The 17,782-nt window shown below is 35.7% G+C and overlaps 1 protein-coding gene, 1 non-coding gene and 1 pseudogene across 2 annotated transcripts; 2 read left to right on the top strand and 1 right to left on the bottom strand.

Annotated features, from left to right (window-relative positions):
• Positions 1–1,736: 1,736 nt before the first annotated feature.
• On the top strand, positions 1,737–2,672 carry LOC126006450 (olfactory receptor 14C36-like). The gene has a single exon (XM_049771881.1). It carries the CDS (start codon positions 1,737–1,739, stop codon positions 2,670–2,672), a length of 936 nt encoding a protein of 311 aa, XP_049627838.1.
• A 450-nt stretch (positions 2,673–3,122) lies between these two features.
• On the top strand, positions 3,123–3,184 carry LOC126007680 (U7 small nuclear RNA). The gene has a single exon (XR_007495182.1). It is a non-coding gene; the product is annotated as a U7 small nuclear RNA (small nuclear RNA).
• A 9,366-nt stretch (positions 3,185–12,550) lies between these two features.
• Positions 12,551–12,649, bottom strand: LOC126007630 (uncharacterized; annotated as a pseudogene).
• Positions 12,650–17,782: the final 5,133 nt, after the last annotated feature.

The following is a 17,782-nucleotide window of genomic DNA, read 5'->3' as shown; positions in this document are numbered from 1 at the left end:
CCAGATCATGAATCATTGCCTGTAAAAATATGCCCTTTCAATATTAAAGACAGATGGTGTGCAACATTCTATATCACAGATATATTTACTAAACAGCCTGTCCTATTTTAACCTTGTACAGTGTTTGGCTGGTACATGGAAATTTTTTCTCAAGCAAGTTAACCTATGAGTTAATTAGGCTTTCTTTCTGCAAAACATCTTTTATTTCTGCCTTAATTTATTAGGGAGATTTGTTTGCTGGCATCTATTTCTGCCATTTAACCAGAATGCTCTGGGTAGTAAATATATAAATGTTTCATGTGAAACATTTCAACATACAGTTAATTTATAAGGTAAACCCCTTGGAATCAATATTCAAAAGGAAAGATGTAGGACTGTCCTTATTTAATGTTTACAACCTATTAGGGGATAAGATTAAATAATCAAATATGTAAATTAATGAAAAATTAATAATTATTTTCTAACATAGCACATAGCTTCCCCTCTACCAGTGTTTATCACATATAGAACAATATAATTTTCTTTTGCTAGGGTATTGGACCACACGCAGTGGTGTTCAAAACTTATTACTGGCTATGAGCTTTTGCATTATTCTTAATGTTACTGTGGAGACCATCTGAGATTCTTTAGATTAAATTAGGGTTGGCTACATGCAAAGCAAATTTCTTTTTTGTTTTTTTGTTTTTTTTGGGGGGGGCACATCTGTTTGATGCTCAGGGGTTACTCCTGGTTAAGCGCTCAGAAATTGCCCCTGGCTTGGGGAGACCATATGGGACGCCAGGGGATCGAACAGCAGTCCTTTCTTGGCTAGCGCTTGCAAGGCAGACACCTTACCTCTAGAGCCACTTCCCCGGCCCCAGCAAGGCAAATTTCTTAACTACTTTATCTGTCTAGTTTTATAGAAATAATTCTTGAAATAGACGTGGAGAAATTCAGTTTAATTGTCTTATGAACTTTGTTCAATGTTTTATTTTCTGAATAATAAACTAAATACATTTTTATAAAATAATCCCATTAAATAACTCTATTAAAAAGTCATTAAAAATTTCCATTAAAAAGTACATTAAATAATACACTACTACATTAAAAGAGTAGTGTGGAGTGAGGCATGACCCTTAGACTTACATAAATCATGTTTGAAGAAAAATATGAAATATACCCGTTATATTAACATATAGAGTAAGTTTTCTGTTCAATTTCTATAAAATTTAATTGCTTTAAATTTTATTCAGGTATTTTTCTCTGTATAAGCTAGTTTTATATCATATTTTGGAATAGTTTAAAAGGAAAGAAATTGAGTAGAGATGGAGAAAAGTACATGTAAAATAATAGGGGATAGGGAAATAATAGGGATCAAGGGGTCTCAGTTACACTGGTGGTGTTAGGAAGAACAGAACTAAATATGCAAACCACGGAATCAACAACACTGAAATTATGAGATGCAAACTTGAACAACCAAACTTAGAAGGTGCCTGTTATGATGGCAGGCAAGGGAATGAGGAGGTAAAGATGGACTCCGGGAACATTGGTGGAATTGGTTGACAGTGTTGGTGGTATTGGTGCTGAAACATTTTATGTATAACACTTAGCTATGTAATTTTTATAAATCATAATGTTTTAAATAAAACATTTAATAAAATAATCAATGAAAGAAATAACCATAAAATTATTTAAAAGGAAGCAAATGATTTTTTTTTTTTACTTTTGTATTTATAGTCAATGTCTATTTTGAGAAAATGACCAATTCCACCATGGTGACTGAATTTCTTCTTGAAGGCTTTGGTAATGTGTGGGAGCTAAGATTGCTGAATTCCATGATATTTCTGCTTCTGTATTTGCTAACTCTTCTTGGAAATTTTCTCATTGTCACAGCCACCACATTTGATCAGACCCTTCACACTCCTATGTACTTCTTTCTCAGAAATTTGTCCATGCTAGACATGTGCTACATTTCTGTCACTATACCCAATGCCTGTGTGGCCTCACTTACCAACAGTAGGACCATTTCAATAGCTGGCTGTGCAACTCAAGTATTCTTGGTAATTTACTTTGCAATTGTAGAGATGATGTTTCTCACAATCATGGCCTGTGATCGCTATGTAGCCATCTGCCAACCTCTCAACTACCCAGTCATTATGAATTACCAATTTTGTGTCAAGATGACCATGACCTCCCTTATCAGTGGCCTACTTTATTCAGGAGTACACACAGGCAACACATTCCGTTTGCCCTTCTGTCAGTCTAATGTCATTCATCAGTTTTTCTGTGATGTACCCTCTCTGCTAAGACTCTCCTGCTCTGACACATTTAGTAATGAAATACTGATTCTTGTATCTGCAATTGTCGTTTGTGGTGGCTGCTTCATCTTTGTTGCCATTTCATATATTTGTATATTTTCTACCATGCTCAAGTTTCCAACTGGAGAACGAAGAAAGGCCCTTTCCACCTGTGTCCCTCACATCGTTGTGGTTTCTGTCTTTCTAAGTTCAATAGCTTATGTATGTCTAAAACCTTCAGAAATCTCTGGAACAATTCAGAACATTGTTCCTTCTGTACTTTATACCATTGTTCCTCCACTGTTGAATCCCATCATTTATAGTCTTAGAAACAGACAGGTAAAGGAAGCAGTGAAGAAAATTGTGTTTAGAAAGATATATTCAAGAAAATTATGAAGATTTATTTAGCTTTGTCCTATTTTCATGTGATAAAACTTAATACTAAATATTTCATCTATGAGTTTTAAATTTTATACTACTTAGACCTCCAACAACAGATGAGTGAATGAATCATGAAGATGTGGTTCATATACTACATAACTGTAAGAAAGTATGCAATCATGTAATTTGCTGCAAACTGGATAGAACTGGAAGATAATATGTTAAATAAAGTCAGTCAGAAAAAGAAGGATAAATACAAGTGTTATCATTTATATGTAGTATTTAGAATACTGCATAAAGAAATACCATGTCTTAAATAGGGGTATTGAGAACACTCTAGGGTCCAGAATATAGTTGAGGAGAAGGAAAGAAATTGAATGAAGGAAAAAAAAGACACATACGAAATAATGGGGAACAGAGGGTGGGGATCTCAAGTGCATTGGTGGTGTTAAGAAAGGACAGAATTAGTGTTAGAGCTCTTTTATAGTTTGTTTAGCAGGCTTTCTGGGCTGCTCCCAGAGGCCACTTTATGTAAAAACCTGAAAAACGAAAAAGAAAGGACAAAACTAAATATTCAAGCTAGAGTCAACAACAGTGAAATTTTGAAACCTAAACTCTAACAACTAAAACTTAAAAAGCTTCCTGTTATGATGGAAGCCTAGGGTAGGGTGGTGGTGGCATTTGATGGACTCTGAGAATATTGGCGGAGGAAGGTTCACAGTGGTAGTGGGATTGGTCTTGAAAAATTGTATGTCTAAAACCCAACTATGAATAACTTTTTAAATCACAATGATTTAAATAAAAATTAAAATAAATATGCTATTTGTACAGTATCACTTTATTAAAACCTGAATAAACAATAATTTAATATGTTTGTTAATCCTATATAAGATGTTTATAAAATTTAGTTATCAAATCTATATTTTAAGAAATGTATTATAAATAGGCATCATGTTGAATATAGTACAATACTCAAAATACTGTAGATCATTTCTCTTTACAATTTTGATGATTGATATTTAGAAATATCAATAGGTTGAATAATCAAACAAAAATGAAGCCCAATATAAATTAAGAGAAAGGCCTAATTATCTGATATTTACTGGTTAAAATATGAGAGGAATTTATATTTGTTACCAAAAATTAATTTCATTATTTGAACATAAACAACAATGTTTATCATTACAATATTTGATGAATTATATATGTAATGAAACTAATACTGTGTGGGGTGTGAAGCATAAAATATGCATTTAAATAGAAGTAGGGTTCAGAGATAAAATATAATGTTGTCTTTTTTCCTTGCATGAGGTTTTGGTCCCCAACAATGATGCAATCCTTTGAGTACTGTTAGTAATAATCACTGAGTACAGAGACAGAAATAAACCCTGAGAATTGTTGCTTATGGACCAAAAAGTCAAACAAACATATAAATTGATATTAAGAAAATCAAATAAACTTTTCTTAAATGGAACATTTTTCTGATATTTGTTGAGATTAACTATTTCTGCTCCCATTGGATGTATGTGTCATTATTTTAAAAGATCCCTAAATAATACTTTTTAAAGAATAAAAAATTTTCAATTATATTATTGTTTCCTTTTTCTTATTTGGGGGCACACTCTAGAAATGCTCTGGGCTTACTTCTAGTGCTATGCTGAGAGAATACTCTTGCAGTCTTGGAGGACTATATGGGTACAGGGGATCGAACTGGATCAGTTTTATGCAAGGCAACTACTGTACTATCACCATGGCCCAATTTTTTGTTTTTTATTTATTTAGTTGTTTGTTTATTTAAAATAATTTTTATTGTGACCAATGTGAATTACAAGTCCTTCACAGTTATATTTAAGCTACATAGTGACAGTCAATTAGGGCCATTCCCACCACCATTGTTCTCCCTCCATCCCTGTTCCCAGCATGCATCACATACCACTCCCTTGCCCCTTGGACTGCTTTAACAGGTCCCCTTTGTGTATAGCTTGCTTTAGATTGAGTTATGTTGATTCTGTTGTTGTTAATTTTGGGTCTGGTGTTTTGGCCTAATCATTTTTTATTTTCACTCAATGTTCATGCAATTGTTTGCTCCTAATACCATCCACTCCCCCCACCCCCCATTTTTGAGGCAGAACAAGATGATTCAAGTTCTGTGGTTCTGTTGAAAAAAAGAAAGGAAAAAAATCTGGGAGGAGCCCATATAGAAGCTATAAATATAGATTTAAAAAGAAGAAAGAAAGGAAAGAAACCAAACTAAAACAAGCAATGACAAAATCTACAGCAAACTAAAAAACAAAAAGCAACAAAATAACACCACCAAAAAAAAAGACCTTGCCACACTAACTCCCTTTCTTTCTTTCCCCTCTATTTTACATGTTACTTATTATATATTCTTCTGAAATATATATACATATATATATTATATTTTTTATTTAAACATCTTGGTTACAAACATGATTGTGGTTGGGTTTCAGTCATATAAGATGACACCCCCCATCACCAGTGTAACATTCCCATCACCAATGACCCAAATATCCCTCCTCCCCTCCCTGCCCCCACCTGTACTCTAGACAGGCTTTCAATTTTCCTCAGATATTCTCATTGTTAGGATAGTTCACAATGTAGTTATGAAATATATATTTTTTTGATTTATTTCCATGTTACTTATATATTTTTCTGGAATTGATGAAATGTCGGTTTTCTTTTATATAGAACCAGTATAGTTTTAAGTAATTTTATTATAAAATCCATTGTTTGATTTTGAGCATTCAAGCATATTTTTTAAAATAATTTTTATTATGACCAAAGTGAATTATGAATCTTTCACAGTACTATTTAAGGTACATAGTGACAATGAATCAAGGTCATGCCCACCACCAGTTTGTCCCCCCTCTACCCCTGTTTTCAGCATACATCCATATCTCTCTCATTTGCCCCCCTGGACTGCTAGTGTAATTGCTCCCCTCCATGTATAGATTGTTGTAGATTGGGTATTGATTCTTTGTCATTAACTTTGGGTTTGGTGTGATCATTTTTTATTTTCTCTCAATGTTCATAGAGTTGTTGGGTCCTGGTACCCTCCATATTTCCACCCTCAATTCATGAGCAGAACAAGATGATTCTATTGGAAAAAATACTGTGAGGTCTAGAGGTTATAAATATAAATTTAAAAAAGGAGAGGGGGGAAATAAAAATAAAACAAAAACAAACCCCCCCAAATCCCAGCAACTACAAAAAAAGGACCCAGTTACTAAAAACAACCACCATCATATAATAACCATGAGACTGAGAGAAAAAACAATAAAAGGAAGAAAATGAAAAAGAAATAAACAGAAATGAGAAGAAAAAGAAAAAAGTAAATAAAAAGAAGAAAAAACTCAAAACGGCAAAGAAAGGAGGGCTTTTATGCTTCTTTTTTTAACATTTTTTTCTGTTCCCGTACACACTTTTATTTTTATTTTTAGCAGTTATTTTTTTATTTTATATAATATTTTATTTAAACATTTTGATTACAAATATGATTGTGATTAGGTTTCAGTCATGTAAAAAATACCCCCTGTCACCAGTGCAACGTTCCCATCACCAATGTCCCAAATCTCCATCCATCCCACCCCACTCCCACCTGTACTCTAGACAGGCTTTCCAGTTCCCTCATTCATTCACATGATTACGATAGTTCTCATGTAATTATTTCTATAACTGCACTCACCACTCTTTGTGGTGATCTTCATGAAGTGAGCTGGAAGTTCCAGCCTTCCTCTCTTTGACTCTGAGGATTGTTGCAAAAATGACTTTTATTATTCGTAAAACCCATAGATGAGTGAGGCTATTCTGTGTTTCTCTTTCTCCCTCTGACTTATTTTACTCAGCATGATAGATTCCATGTACTTCCATGTATAGAAAAATTTCATGATTTCATCTCTCCTGATGGCTGCATAATATTCCATTGTGTATATGTACCACAGTTTCTTTAGCCATTCGTCTGTTGAAGGGCATCTTAGTTGTTTCCAGAGTCTTGCTATGGTAAATAGTGCTGCAATGAATATAGGTGTAAGGAAGGGGTTTTTGTATTGTATTTTTGTGTTCCTAGGGTATATTCCTAGGAGTGGTATAGCTGGGTTTTATGGGAGCTCGATTTCCAGTTTTTGGAGGAATCTCCATATCGCTTTCCATAAAGGTTGAACTAAACAGCATTCCCACCAGCAGTAGATAAGAGTTCCTTTCTCTCCACATTCCCGCCAACACTGTTTATTTTCATTCTTTGTGATGTGTGCCATTCTCTGTGGTGTGAGGTGGTACCTCATCGTTGTTTTGATTTGCATCTCCCTGATGCAAATTAGTGACGTGGAGCATTTTTTCATGTGTCTTTTGGCCATTTGTATTTCTTCTTTGTCAAAGTGTCTGTTCATTTCTTCTCCCCATTTTGTGATGGGATTAGATGTTTTTTTTTCTTGTAAAGTTCTGTCAGTGCCTTGTATATTTTGGGGATTAATCCCTTATCTGATGGGTATTGGGTGAATAGTTTCTCCCACTCAGTGGGTGGCTCTTGTATCCTGGGCACTATTTCCTTTGAGGTGCAGAAGCTTCTCAGCTTAATATATTCCCATCTGTTAATCTCTGCTTTTACTTGTTTGGAGAGTGCAGTTTCCTCCTTGAAGATGCCTGTAGTCTCAATGTCCTGGAGTGCTTTGCCTATGTGTTGTTCTATGCAACTTATGGTTTTGGGTCTGATGTCGAGGTCTTTAATCCATTTGGATTTTACCTTCATACATGATGTTAGCTGGGGGTCTAAGTTCAATTTTTTGCAAGTGGCTAGCCAGTTGTGCCAACACCACTTGTAGAAGAGGCTTTCCCTGCTCCATTTAGGATTTCCTGCTCCTTTATCGAAAATTAGGTGATTGTTTGTCTGGGGAACATTCTCTGAATACTCAAGCCTATTTCACTGATCTGAGGATCTGTCTTTATTCCAATACCACACTGTTTTGATAATTATTGCTTTGTCTAAAGTTTAAAGTTGGGGAAAAATGCCTCTCATATTCCTTTTCCCAATGATTGCTTTAGCTATTTGAGAGTGTTTATTTTACCTTCGTACATGATGTTAGCTGGGGGTCTAAGTTCAATTTTTTGCAAGTGTCTACCAGTTGTGCCAACACCACTTGTTAAAGAGGCTTTCTTTGCTCCATTTAGGATTTCTTGCTCCTTGATCAAAAATTAGGTGATTGTATGTCTGGGGAGCATTCTCTGAGTATGCAAGCCTATTCCACTGATCTGAGGGCCTGTCCTTATTCCAATACCATGCTGTTTTGATAACTATTGCTTTGTAGTAAAGTTTAAAGTAGGGGAAAGTAATTCCTTCCATATTCTTTTTCCAAATGATTGCTTTAGCTATTCTAGGATGTTTATTGTTCCAAACGAATTTCAAAAGTGCCTGATCCACTTCTTTGAAGAATGTCATATGTGTCTTTAGAGGGATCGCATTAAATCTGTATAATGCCTTGAGGAGTATTGCCATTTTGATTATGTTAATCCTGCCAAACCATGAGCAGGATATGTTTTTTTCATTTTCGCGTGTCCTCTCTTATTTCTTGGAGCAGATTTTTATAGTTTTCTTTGTATAGGTCCTTCACATTTTTAGTCAAGTTGATTCCAAGATATTTGAGTTTGTGTGGCACTATTGTGAATGGGCTTGTTTTCTTAATGTCCATTTCTTCTTTATTACTATTGGTGTATATAAAGGCCATTGATTTTTGTGTGTTAATTTTGTAGCCTGCCACCTTGCTATATGAGTCTATCGTTTCTAGAAGCTTTTTGGTAGAGTCTTTAGGGTTTTCTAAGTAGAGTATCATGTCATCTGCAAACAGTGAGAGCTTGACTTCTTCCTTTCCTATCTGGATTCCCTTGATAACTTTTTCTTGCCTAATCGCTATAGCAAGTACTTCCAGTGCTATGTTGAATAGGAGTGGTGAGAGAGGACAGCCTTGTCTTGTGCCAGAATTTAGAGGGAAGGCTTTTAGTTTTTCTCCATTGCGGATAATATATGCCACTGGCTTGTGGTAGATGGCCTTAAATATATTGAGAAAGGTTCCTTCCATTCCCATCTTGCTGAGAGTTTTGATCAAGTATGGGTGTTGGACCTTATCAAATGCATTCTTTGCATCTATTGATATGATCATGAGGTTTTTATTTTTCTTGTTGATGTTGTGTATTATGTTGATAGATTTATGGATGTTAAACCATCCTTGCATTCCTGGGATGAAACCTACTTGATCGTAGTGGATGATCTTCTTAATGTGACATTGAATCCTATTTGCCATGATTTTTTTGAGGATCATTGCATCTGTATTCATCACCATTATTGGTTTGTAATTTTCTTTTTTCATAGCATCTCTGTCTGCTTTAGGTATCAAGGTGATGTTGGCTTCATAAAAGCTATTTGGAAGTGTTTCTGTTTGTTCAATTTCATGAAAGAGTCTTTCCAGGGTTGGTAGTAATTCCTCTTGAAAAGTTTGAAAGAATTCATTAGTGAATCCATCTGGTCCTGGGCTTTTGTTTTTGGGCAGATATTTGATTACTGTTTTAATTTCATCAATAGCGATGGGGGTGTTTAGATATGCTACATCCTTTTCCTTCAACTGTGGAAGATTATAAGAGTCCAAGAATTTGTTCATTTCTTCCAGGTTCTCATTTTTAGTGGCGTAGAGTTTCTCAAAGTAGTTTCTGATTACCCTTTGAAACTCTGTCATATCAGAAGTGATCTCTCCTTTCTCATTCCTAATATGAGTTATCAAGTTTCTCTCTCTCTTTCTTTGTTAGTTTTGCCAGTGGTCTATCAATCTTGTTTATTTTTTCAAAGAACCAATTTCTGCTTTCATTGATCTTTCGGATTGTTTTTTTGGGTTTCCACTTCGTTGATTTCTGCTCTCAGCTTTGTTATTTCCTTCTGTCTCCCTATTTTTGGGTCCTTTTGTTGAGCACTTTCTAGTTCTATTAGCTGTGTCATTAATCTACTCAGGTAAGCCCCTTCTGAAATTACCCTTGAGCAAACTTCTTCCTTCCTGATGTCTGCTTGCAAAGCTATAAATTTTCCTCTCAGTACTGCTTTTGCTGTGTCCCATAAGTTCTGTTAGTTTGTGTCTTTATTGTCATTTGTTTCTAGGAACCTTTTGATTTCCTCCTTGATTTCATCTCGGACCCACTGGTTATTCAGCATGACGCTGTTTAACTTCCAGGTGTTAAAGTTTTACTTCTGTGTCCCTTTGGAATTCACAAATAATTTCAGAGCCTTGTGGTCAGTGAAGGTAGTCTGAAAAATTTCTATCCTCTTGATATTATGGAGGTATGTTTTATGTGCCAGCATGTAGTCTATCCTGAAATGTCCCATGTACATTGGAGAAGAATATGTATCCAGGTTTCTGGGGATGGAGTGTCCTATATATATCCACTAGGCCTCTTTCTTCCATTTCTCTCTTCAGGTCTAGTATATTCTTGTTGGGTTTCAGTCTGGTTGACCTATCCATTGTTGACTAAGCCGTGTTGAGGTCCCCCACAATTATTGTGTTGTTGTTGATATTATTTTTAAGATTTGTCAACAATTGTATTAAATATGTTGCTGGCCCCTCATTTGGTGCATATATGTTTAGGAGAGTTATTTCTTCCTGCTCTACATACCCATTGATTAGTATGAAATGTCCATCTTTGTCCCTTACAACCTTCCTGAGTATAAAGTTTGCATTACCTGATATTAGTATGGCCACTCCAGCTTTTTTATGGGTGTTGTTTGCTTGGATAATTTTTCTCCAGCCTTTTATTTTGAGTCTATGTTTGTTCTGACTATTCAGGTGTGTTTCTTGTAGGCAGCAGAAGTTTGGATTGAGTTTTTTGATCCATTTAGCCACTCTGTGTCTCTTGACTGGTGCATTTAGTCCATTGACGCTGAGAGAAAGAATTGTCCTGGGATTTAATGCCATCTTTATATCAAAATTTGGTGTGTCTTTTGGTTAGTCTTGTCTTAAATTAGGTCTTTCAGTTTTTCTCTTAAGACTGGTTTTGAGTCTGTAAAGTTTCTGAGCTGTTTTTTGTCTGTGAAACCATGTATTCTTCCATCAAACTGGAAAGTGAGTTTTGCTGGGTACAGTATTCTAGGTGAAGCATTCATTTTATTCAGTCTTGTCACAATATTCCACCACTGCTTTCTGGCATTGAGTGTTTCTGGTGACAGGTCTGCTGTAAATCTCAAGGATGTTCCCTTGAATGTAATTTCCCTTTTTGATCTTGCTGTTTTCAGAATTCTGTCTCTATCTGTGGGATTCGTCATTGTGACGAGGATGTGTCTTGGGGGATTTTTTCTGGGGTCTCTTTTGGTTGGTATTCTTCGAGCATGCAGGATTTGATCACATATATTCTTTAGCTCTGGAAGTTTCTCTTTAATGATGTTCTTGACCATTGATTCTTCCTGGAAATTTTCTTCCTGGGTCTCTGGGACTCCAATGATTCTTAAGTTGTTTCTGTTGAGCTTATCATAGACTTCTATTTTCATCTGTTCCCATTCTTTGACTAATTTTTCCATTGTCTGTTCATTTGCTTTAAATTTTTTTTCCAATCTCTCCTGCTGTATGGAATTGTTATTTATCTCATCTTCCACAGCTCTAAGTCTATTCTCAGCTTCTGATCCTCTGTCCCAGAGCTTATCCATTTTGTCATTCACTTCGTTTACTGAGTTTTTCAGGCCTGTTAGTTGACATGTTATTTCAGTTTGGAGTTTTGTGATTTCTGTCTTCATGTTTTCTTGGTTCTTATTAGTGTCCTGTTCAACTCGATCCATGGTTTCTTTTAGTTTGTTGAGCATCTTTCATATTGCTAGTCTAAAGTCCTTATCTGAGAGGTTGATTAGTTGGTTGGTCATTATCTGGTCATCAGAATTGTCATCTTCATTCTCTACTCCTTTTTTTGTTTGTTATTTTTTTTTGGCCATACCCAGTGATGCTCAGGGGTTTCAGAAATATGATCAGACTCAAACACTAAGTTCAAAGCCAACAACAACAGAATCGATACCAAATCTACAGCAAGCTAGACACAGAGGGGACTACTTATACTAGCAGCCCAGGGGGTAATGGAGGAGGATATGGGATGCATGCTCGGAACAGGGGTGAAGAGAGGACAACATTGGTGGTGGGAATGTCACTGATTCAATGTCACTATGTATCTAAAATATTACTGTGAAAGATTTGTAATACACTTCTATCAAAATAAAAATTATTAAAAAAACGAAATAGCTCCTGGCTTGGGGGACCATATGGGGTTCTGGGAGATCAAATGCAGTCAATCCTAGGCTAGCGCTAGGAAGGCAGATGCCTTACCCCTCTACGCCACCGCTCTGGCCCCTTTTTATTTTTTAAAGAAGAGAATGAATGAAAGAAAGAAGAAAGAAAGAAAGTAAGAAAGATAGAAGAAAGAAAGAAAGAAAGAAAGAAGAAAGGAGAAGAAGGAAGGAAGGAAGAGAAAGAAAAGAAGGAAGGAAGGAAAGAAGAAAGAAAGAAAGAAAGAAAGAAAGAAAAGAAAGAAAGAAAGAAAGAAAAAGAAAGAAAAAGAAAGAAAAGAAGAAAGAAAAAAAAAGAAAGAAAGAAAAAAGAAAGAAAAAAAGAAAAGAAAGAAAGAGAGAGAAAGAAGAGAGAAAGAAAGAAAGAGAGAAGAAAGAAAGAAAGAAAGAAATAAAGAGGAAGAGAGAGAGAAAGAAAGAAGAAAGAAAGAAAAGAAGAAAGAAAGAAAGAAAGAAAGAAAGAAAGAAAGAAAAAAAAGAAAGAAAGAAAGAAAGAAAGAAAGAAAGAAAGAAAGAAAGAAAGAAAGAAAGAAAGAAAGAAAGAAGAAAGAAAGAAAGAAAGAAAGAAAAAGAAAGTAAGAAAAGAAAAATATGCTTCATGTATTTGTTATCCTTGCACAGGAGCCATGCTAATCTGTGTATGGTCCAATTTTAGTATATGTGCTGCTGACAGGAGCACTAATCTCAAGGTCTTTAAACCACTTTGAAATGACTTTTGTGTAAGGTCTGAGGTATGGATCTATCTTTAATTTCTTGTATGTGGTTATCCATTTGTTACAACACCATTGTTGAGGAAACTTTGTTCCATTTCAAATTGTTGATTCCTTTAACAATGATTAGCTGTGGGGATTTGTCACTATATATTATTACTCTATTCTCACCTAGCCCAATGATTCTTATGTTGTTCTTGTTGAATTTGTTCCAAGATTCTCTTGTTTTTAAACTTTAAATTTGTCTGTTCACTTATTTTGAGGATTGTTTCCATAATCTGCTCATTTGATTTAAGATTCTTTTCCAATTTCTTTTGTTGTATGGAGGTATTGTGCAGCTCATCTTCATCTTACTGATTCTGTCCTCATTAACTGTTACACTGTTGTGAGGCTTTCCATTGAGTTTTTCATTTCATCTACCAGGTTTTTCAGACCCATTATTTCAGTTTGATGTTTTCTCATTTCTATTCTCATATCTTCTTGAATTTTATTTGCTATTTGTTCAGTTCATCACATGGTTTGCTTGAGTTATTTAAACATTCTCCACATTTCCTCCCTCAAGTCCTTATTAGATATATATATGTATATATGTATAAGTAAATGATATATATAAGTAAATGATAGTTCTCTTAAAAGAGAGAACTATCATCTCTATTCGCTGTGTTGGGGTTTTGCATTGTCTTCTCATTGTAACATTTGTAGTGTGTGGTGTTTTTAATGTGTTGTTGTGGCGCTTCTTGCCTAGGATCAATGTGGGACCACAAAACAAATCAGCCTCACTGCAGCCTCACTCACTTCCTTGATTGGTGATCTCACAGCCATACTGCTGTGTGGCCCTCTGTCAGGTTTAGCCTTAGCCTTCTCCCTCAAAGCTAATGTCTGTATCTCTTGGGCAGATATTTCTGGGCCACCTGACTATCCAGCGTCCTGCTGCTCAGAGTCAGGCTTTTGGATGGAGTAAGGGCAGCACTCCCAGATGGCCTCTAGCAATTGAAGTTTCACCTCTTGCCTTTACCCAACTTTTATCAGCTTAGTACTACAGCTATTGGTATGGTTAATTGGTGCCCTCCAGTTGCATGCTGGCTCCTGTTCTTTCCTGAAGCACTAATGTTTGTAACCGGAGCTCAACCACTCTAATGTGTCCCTGCCACTTTCCACATTTTCCAGGATTGTTGCTTCTTTTCACAATTCCCAGCTCTGCTGCAGGATCAATTAGGGCACCACTCACACTGTCTCAGGGATATTGTGGCCACAATCGCTGTTTCCAACAAGCCTCTGTTCTTTAGGGTCTATCTGCTGCCATTTTCCCCCAGAGATCTCGTTCAGTGCTGATAATCAATCTAATGATATGCTTTGTCCCTTCTCCAGGTGTCTGGTCCCATTGCTGGTGTCGCTCTTACTCTTGTGTGGCTAAGCAAGAGTTACTCTAGGCAACTTCAGATTCCTCAGTGCTGCTTCCTTACTGCTGCTCTCTCTGCCAGGATTAACCCCTTTGATCTCAGTACTATTCTATTTGTCTAAGATTCTACATATATGTGTGTAACCTAGTATAACACAATCTTATTGCTATAACTTAATGGCATAATTTATAGTCATCAAATTTAGTAACTCTCACTTTCCTATTTTATAGACTATCACCAGTTATTGAGGTATTTCACGATTTCATGTAAATTCTAGCAATGTAATTTTCTTTTTCTTCTTTTCTTTTTTTTTGGGGGGGCACACCTGTTGATGCTCAGGGGTTAATCTGGCCTTCATCTCTAGTGTCTCTGGATATTATTAAAATATTGTCTTTTATTTTTATTTAATACCACAGGTTGGTGAGACTATTTTGTGTCTATCTCGCTCCTTCTGACTCATTTTCCCTCAGCATAATAGTCTCTATATCCATCTGTATATAAGCAAATTTCATAACTTATTTTTTTCTAACAGATACATATTAGTGCATTGTGTAAATGCACCACAGTTTCTGTAGGCACTCATTTGTTGTCAGGAATCTGGGTTGTTTCTAGGTTCTGGCTACTCTAAATAGAGCTGCAATGAATATAAGCATTAGAGGGCATTTTTGTATTGTGTTTTTGTGTTCCTAGGATCTATCTCTATGAGTGGTATGTTAGACTTTATGGGAGTTCAATTTCCAATTTTTTTGAGGATTATCCACAATGTTTTCCAGAAAGACTGTACTAGATAGCATTCTCACCAGCAGTAAATAAATGTCCATTTCTCGCCATATCCTGCCAACAAGATTGTTCTTGTTCTTTGTGATGTGTGCCAGTCTAGTGGTGTGAAATGTTATATCAATGTTGTTTGACTTGAATCTCCCTGATAACAAGTGATGAAGAGCATTTTTTCATGCACCTGTTGGGCATCTGTATTTCTTCTTTGATAGAAATGTCTGTTCACTACTTCTCCCCATTTTTGATGTAATTAGATTATATTTCTTATATAGTTCTGTCAGTAACTTTGATATTTGAGTTATTAGTTCCTTATCTGATGGGTATTGGGTGATTAGTTTCTCCCATTTCATGGGTGGCTTTTGTATCCTAGTCACTATTTCCATTGAGCATAGAAGCTTCTTAGTACACTATAGTCTCATTTGTTTATCTCTGTTTCCACTTATTTGGACATCAGTATTTCCTCCTTAAAGATTCCTTTAATATCAATTTCACGGAGTATTTTGCCTTTTTCTTCTATATATCTTATAGTTCTATATATACCTTATTGTCAGGCTGATATAAAGATCAGTAATCCATTTTTAATAATTGTTATTCTGACTAATGTGAATTACAAGTCTTTCACATTATATTTAAGGTACATATTGCAGGGAATTAGGGCCCTTATAACCACCAGTGTTGTCCTCCATCCACCTCTGTTCCCAGCATCATCTCATATCTCCCCACTTTGCCTCCTAGATGGCTAAAGTAACAGGCACCCTTTGTGTACAGCTTGTTGTAGATTTGTTATCTTGATTCTGTTCTTGTCGACTTTGGGATTGGTGTTTAGGTCTGATCATTGTTAATTTCCACTCAATATTCAAGCAACTGTTTTCTCCTGGTATCATCCACTTTTTTTCCCCTCAATTATGAGGCAGAACCAGATGATTCAAGTTCTCTGATTCTGTCGGAAAAAAAAAAGAAAAGAAAAGAAAAATGGCTGTAAGAGGCTAGCTAGAAGTTATAAATATCATTTAAAAAGAATAAAGAGGTAAAATAAAACAAAAAAAGCAATGGCAAAAATACACAACAGCAACAAAAAAGAACAACAAAATAATAATAAAACAAAAAAAAAGGAGAAATAAAGAGGAGAGCTGATTGACATGGTTTTTTGTTTTTTTGTTTTGTTTTGGTTTTGGTTTGGCGATTTTAGAAAGGAAATTACCTGGGTCTAAGAGATACAGGGTTTCTCCACCCTTGAAGCTCACTGTCTTTGGAACAAGTACAAGCTCCAGACATGCTCATTATTGTATTGCAAGGTCTTTTTGTGATGTCAGGAAATGTTCTGCTCAATTGTGGCTGACAAAATCAGTCCTCTGTAATTAGAGATCTTGGTATTTGCACAGGTTATAGGACGTGGTCTAAGATAGAGTCTTTATGGCTCTAGTTCTGCTTCTTCACGGTTGTTGTAGTCAGTCTTGTGTAATTAGCAATCTTGGTTTTTGCACAAATCCTAGGATGAAGTCTATGATAGAATCTTTTCTTATGGCTCCAGAAGTTCTCTTTACTCTTGTTTGTCAAAGCCAGATCTCTGGAATTAGAGATCTTCACTTTTGTAAGAATCCTAGGCTGAAGCCTAAGCTAGGGTTTTTCATACTGGTCCCAGGAAGAGCTCTGTTCAGTCAGAGTTGTCAATGTCTTCTGTAATTAGTGGAATGATCTTTAATTCATTTTGATCTGGCCTTTACACCTGGTGTTAAATGGAGTCTGAGTTCATTTGTTTGCATGTGACTGACCAGTTGTCTCAAAATCACTTGTTGAAGAGGCTTTCCTTGCTGCATTTTGCGTTTTTTGCCCCATTATCAAAGATTAATTGATTATATGTCTGGGGGACTTTCTCTGAATATTCAAGTCTATTCCACAAATCTGATGGTCTGTATTTATTACAATACGATGCTGTTTTAATGACTATTGCTTTGTAATACAATTTTAAATTGGGGAAATTGATGCCTCCTATCTTCTTTTTCCTAAGGGTTGCTTTAGCTATTCCTGGATGTTTATTATTTCAAATGCATTTCAGGAGTGTTTAATCAACTTATTTGAAGAATTTTTGTGTTAGTAATTTTTTTATATTTGTTTAAAGGAAATATATCACAAACTTGACACAATTGATCATAATACATTTGTTTTGGGAAGAACAAAAAATAAAAAAAAAACTAATGAGAAGAGAAACAAAAGGTTCAGTAGCAAGTATATCTTTGAAAATCATTGAATCACCAATTAACTTATCAAAGGCCTAGCAGAAGGTTTAATAAGCTTTTCTTCTTCTTTCTAAGAATAAGAGTTAAAGAAGTACAGCAAAAAAAGTGTTAGAGTGGCAATTGTTGTTTGCATAGGCACAGAAAAATAAGGGGACATGGAAAAGAAAAGCTTTGGCCTACATCAAGGAGATCTTATCCCTGAAGTTTTCTGGCATAAGACCATTTCTAGACTCCAGGCATACTAGGTTGTCCAACCCTAGCCATTGTCTGTAGTGACAATAAACCTCTTTATCTCCACCCCCCACAATCACTATTGTTGGTGTCAGGTTTCTGTAGTTAAAGATCCTGGAATCTGCATATCCTACATAGAAGTCAGGATGATGTGGAGCATCCTCTAGTTTCACCTCACAATTAGAGGGCAATGAGGATAGCCCTGACCTGAAAGCAGTTAGTTGTTGTTGTAGTTGTTATTTCTTCTCAGTATTAAGGGATCTCTCTTTGGAGTAGGTCAATGCCAGGGCAGTGGTAGGGTCTTCCGTGGTAAAAGATTGCTCCCAACTGATGTTATAGATAGCCAGGATTGTTTTGTAGATGGCATCCTGGTTCAGGGGTGAAAGGACAATGCCCATTCTTCTGAGGCCTGAGCCATGTCATTATGACAATGTCATTATGACAGTGTAAGGTCCCA

This window comes from Suncus etruscus, chromosome 4, assembly GCF_024139225.1.
Source record: "Suncus etruscus isolate mSunEtr1 chromosome 4, mSunEtr1.pri.cur, whole genome shotgun sequence".
NCBI classification, from domain to species: domain Eukaryota; kingdom Metazoa; phylum Chordata; class Mammalia; order Eulipotyphla; family Soricidae; genus Suncus; species Suncus etruscus.
Note: the sequence above shows the minus strand (reverse complement) of the source record. Positions and strands in the feature narration are given on the sequence as shown.

Bases quoted from the DNA above. Each gene is read 5' to 3' on its own strand.
- LOC126006450 (XM_049771881.1), top strand. From the start codon at position 1,737: ATGACCAATTCCACCATGGTGACTGAATTTCTTCTTGAAGGCTTTGGT.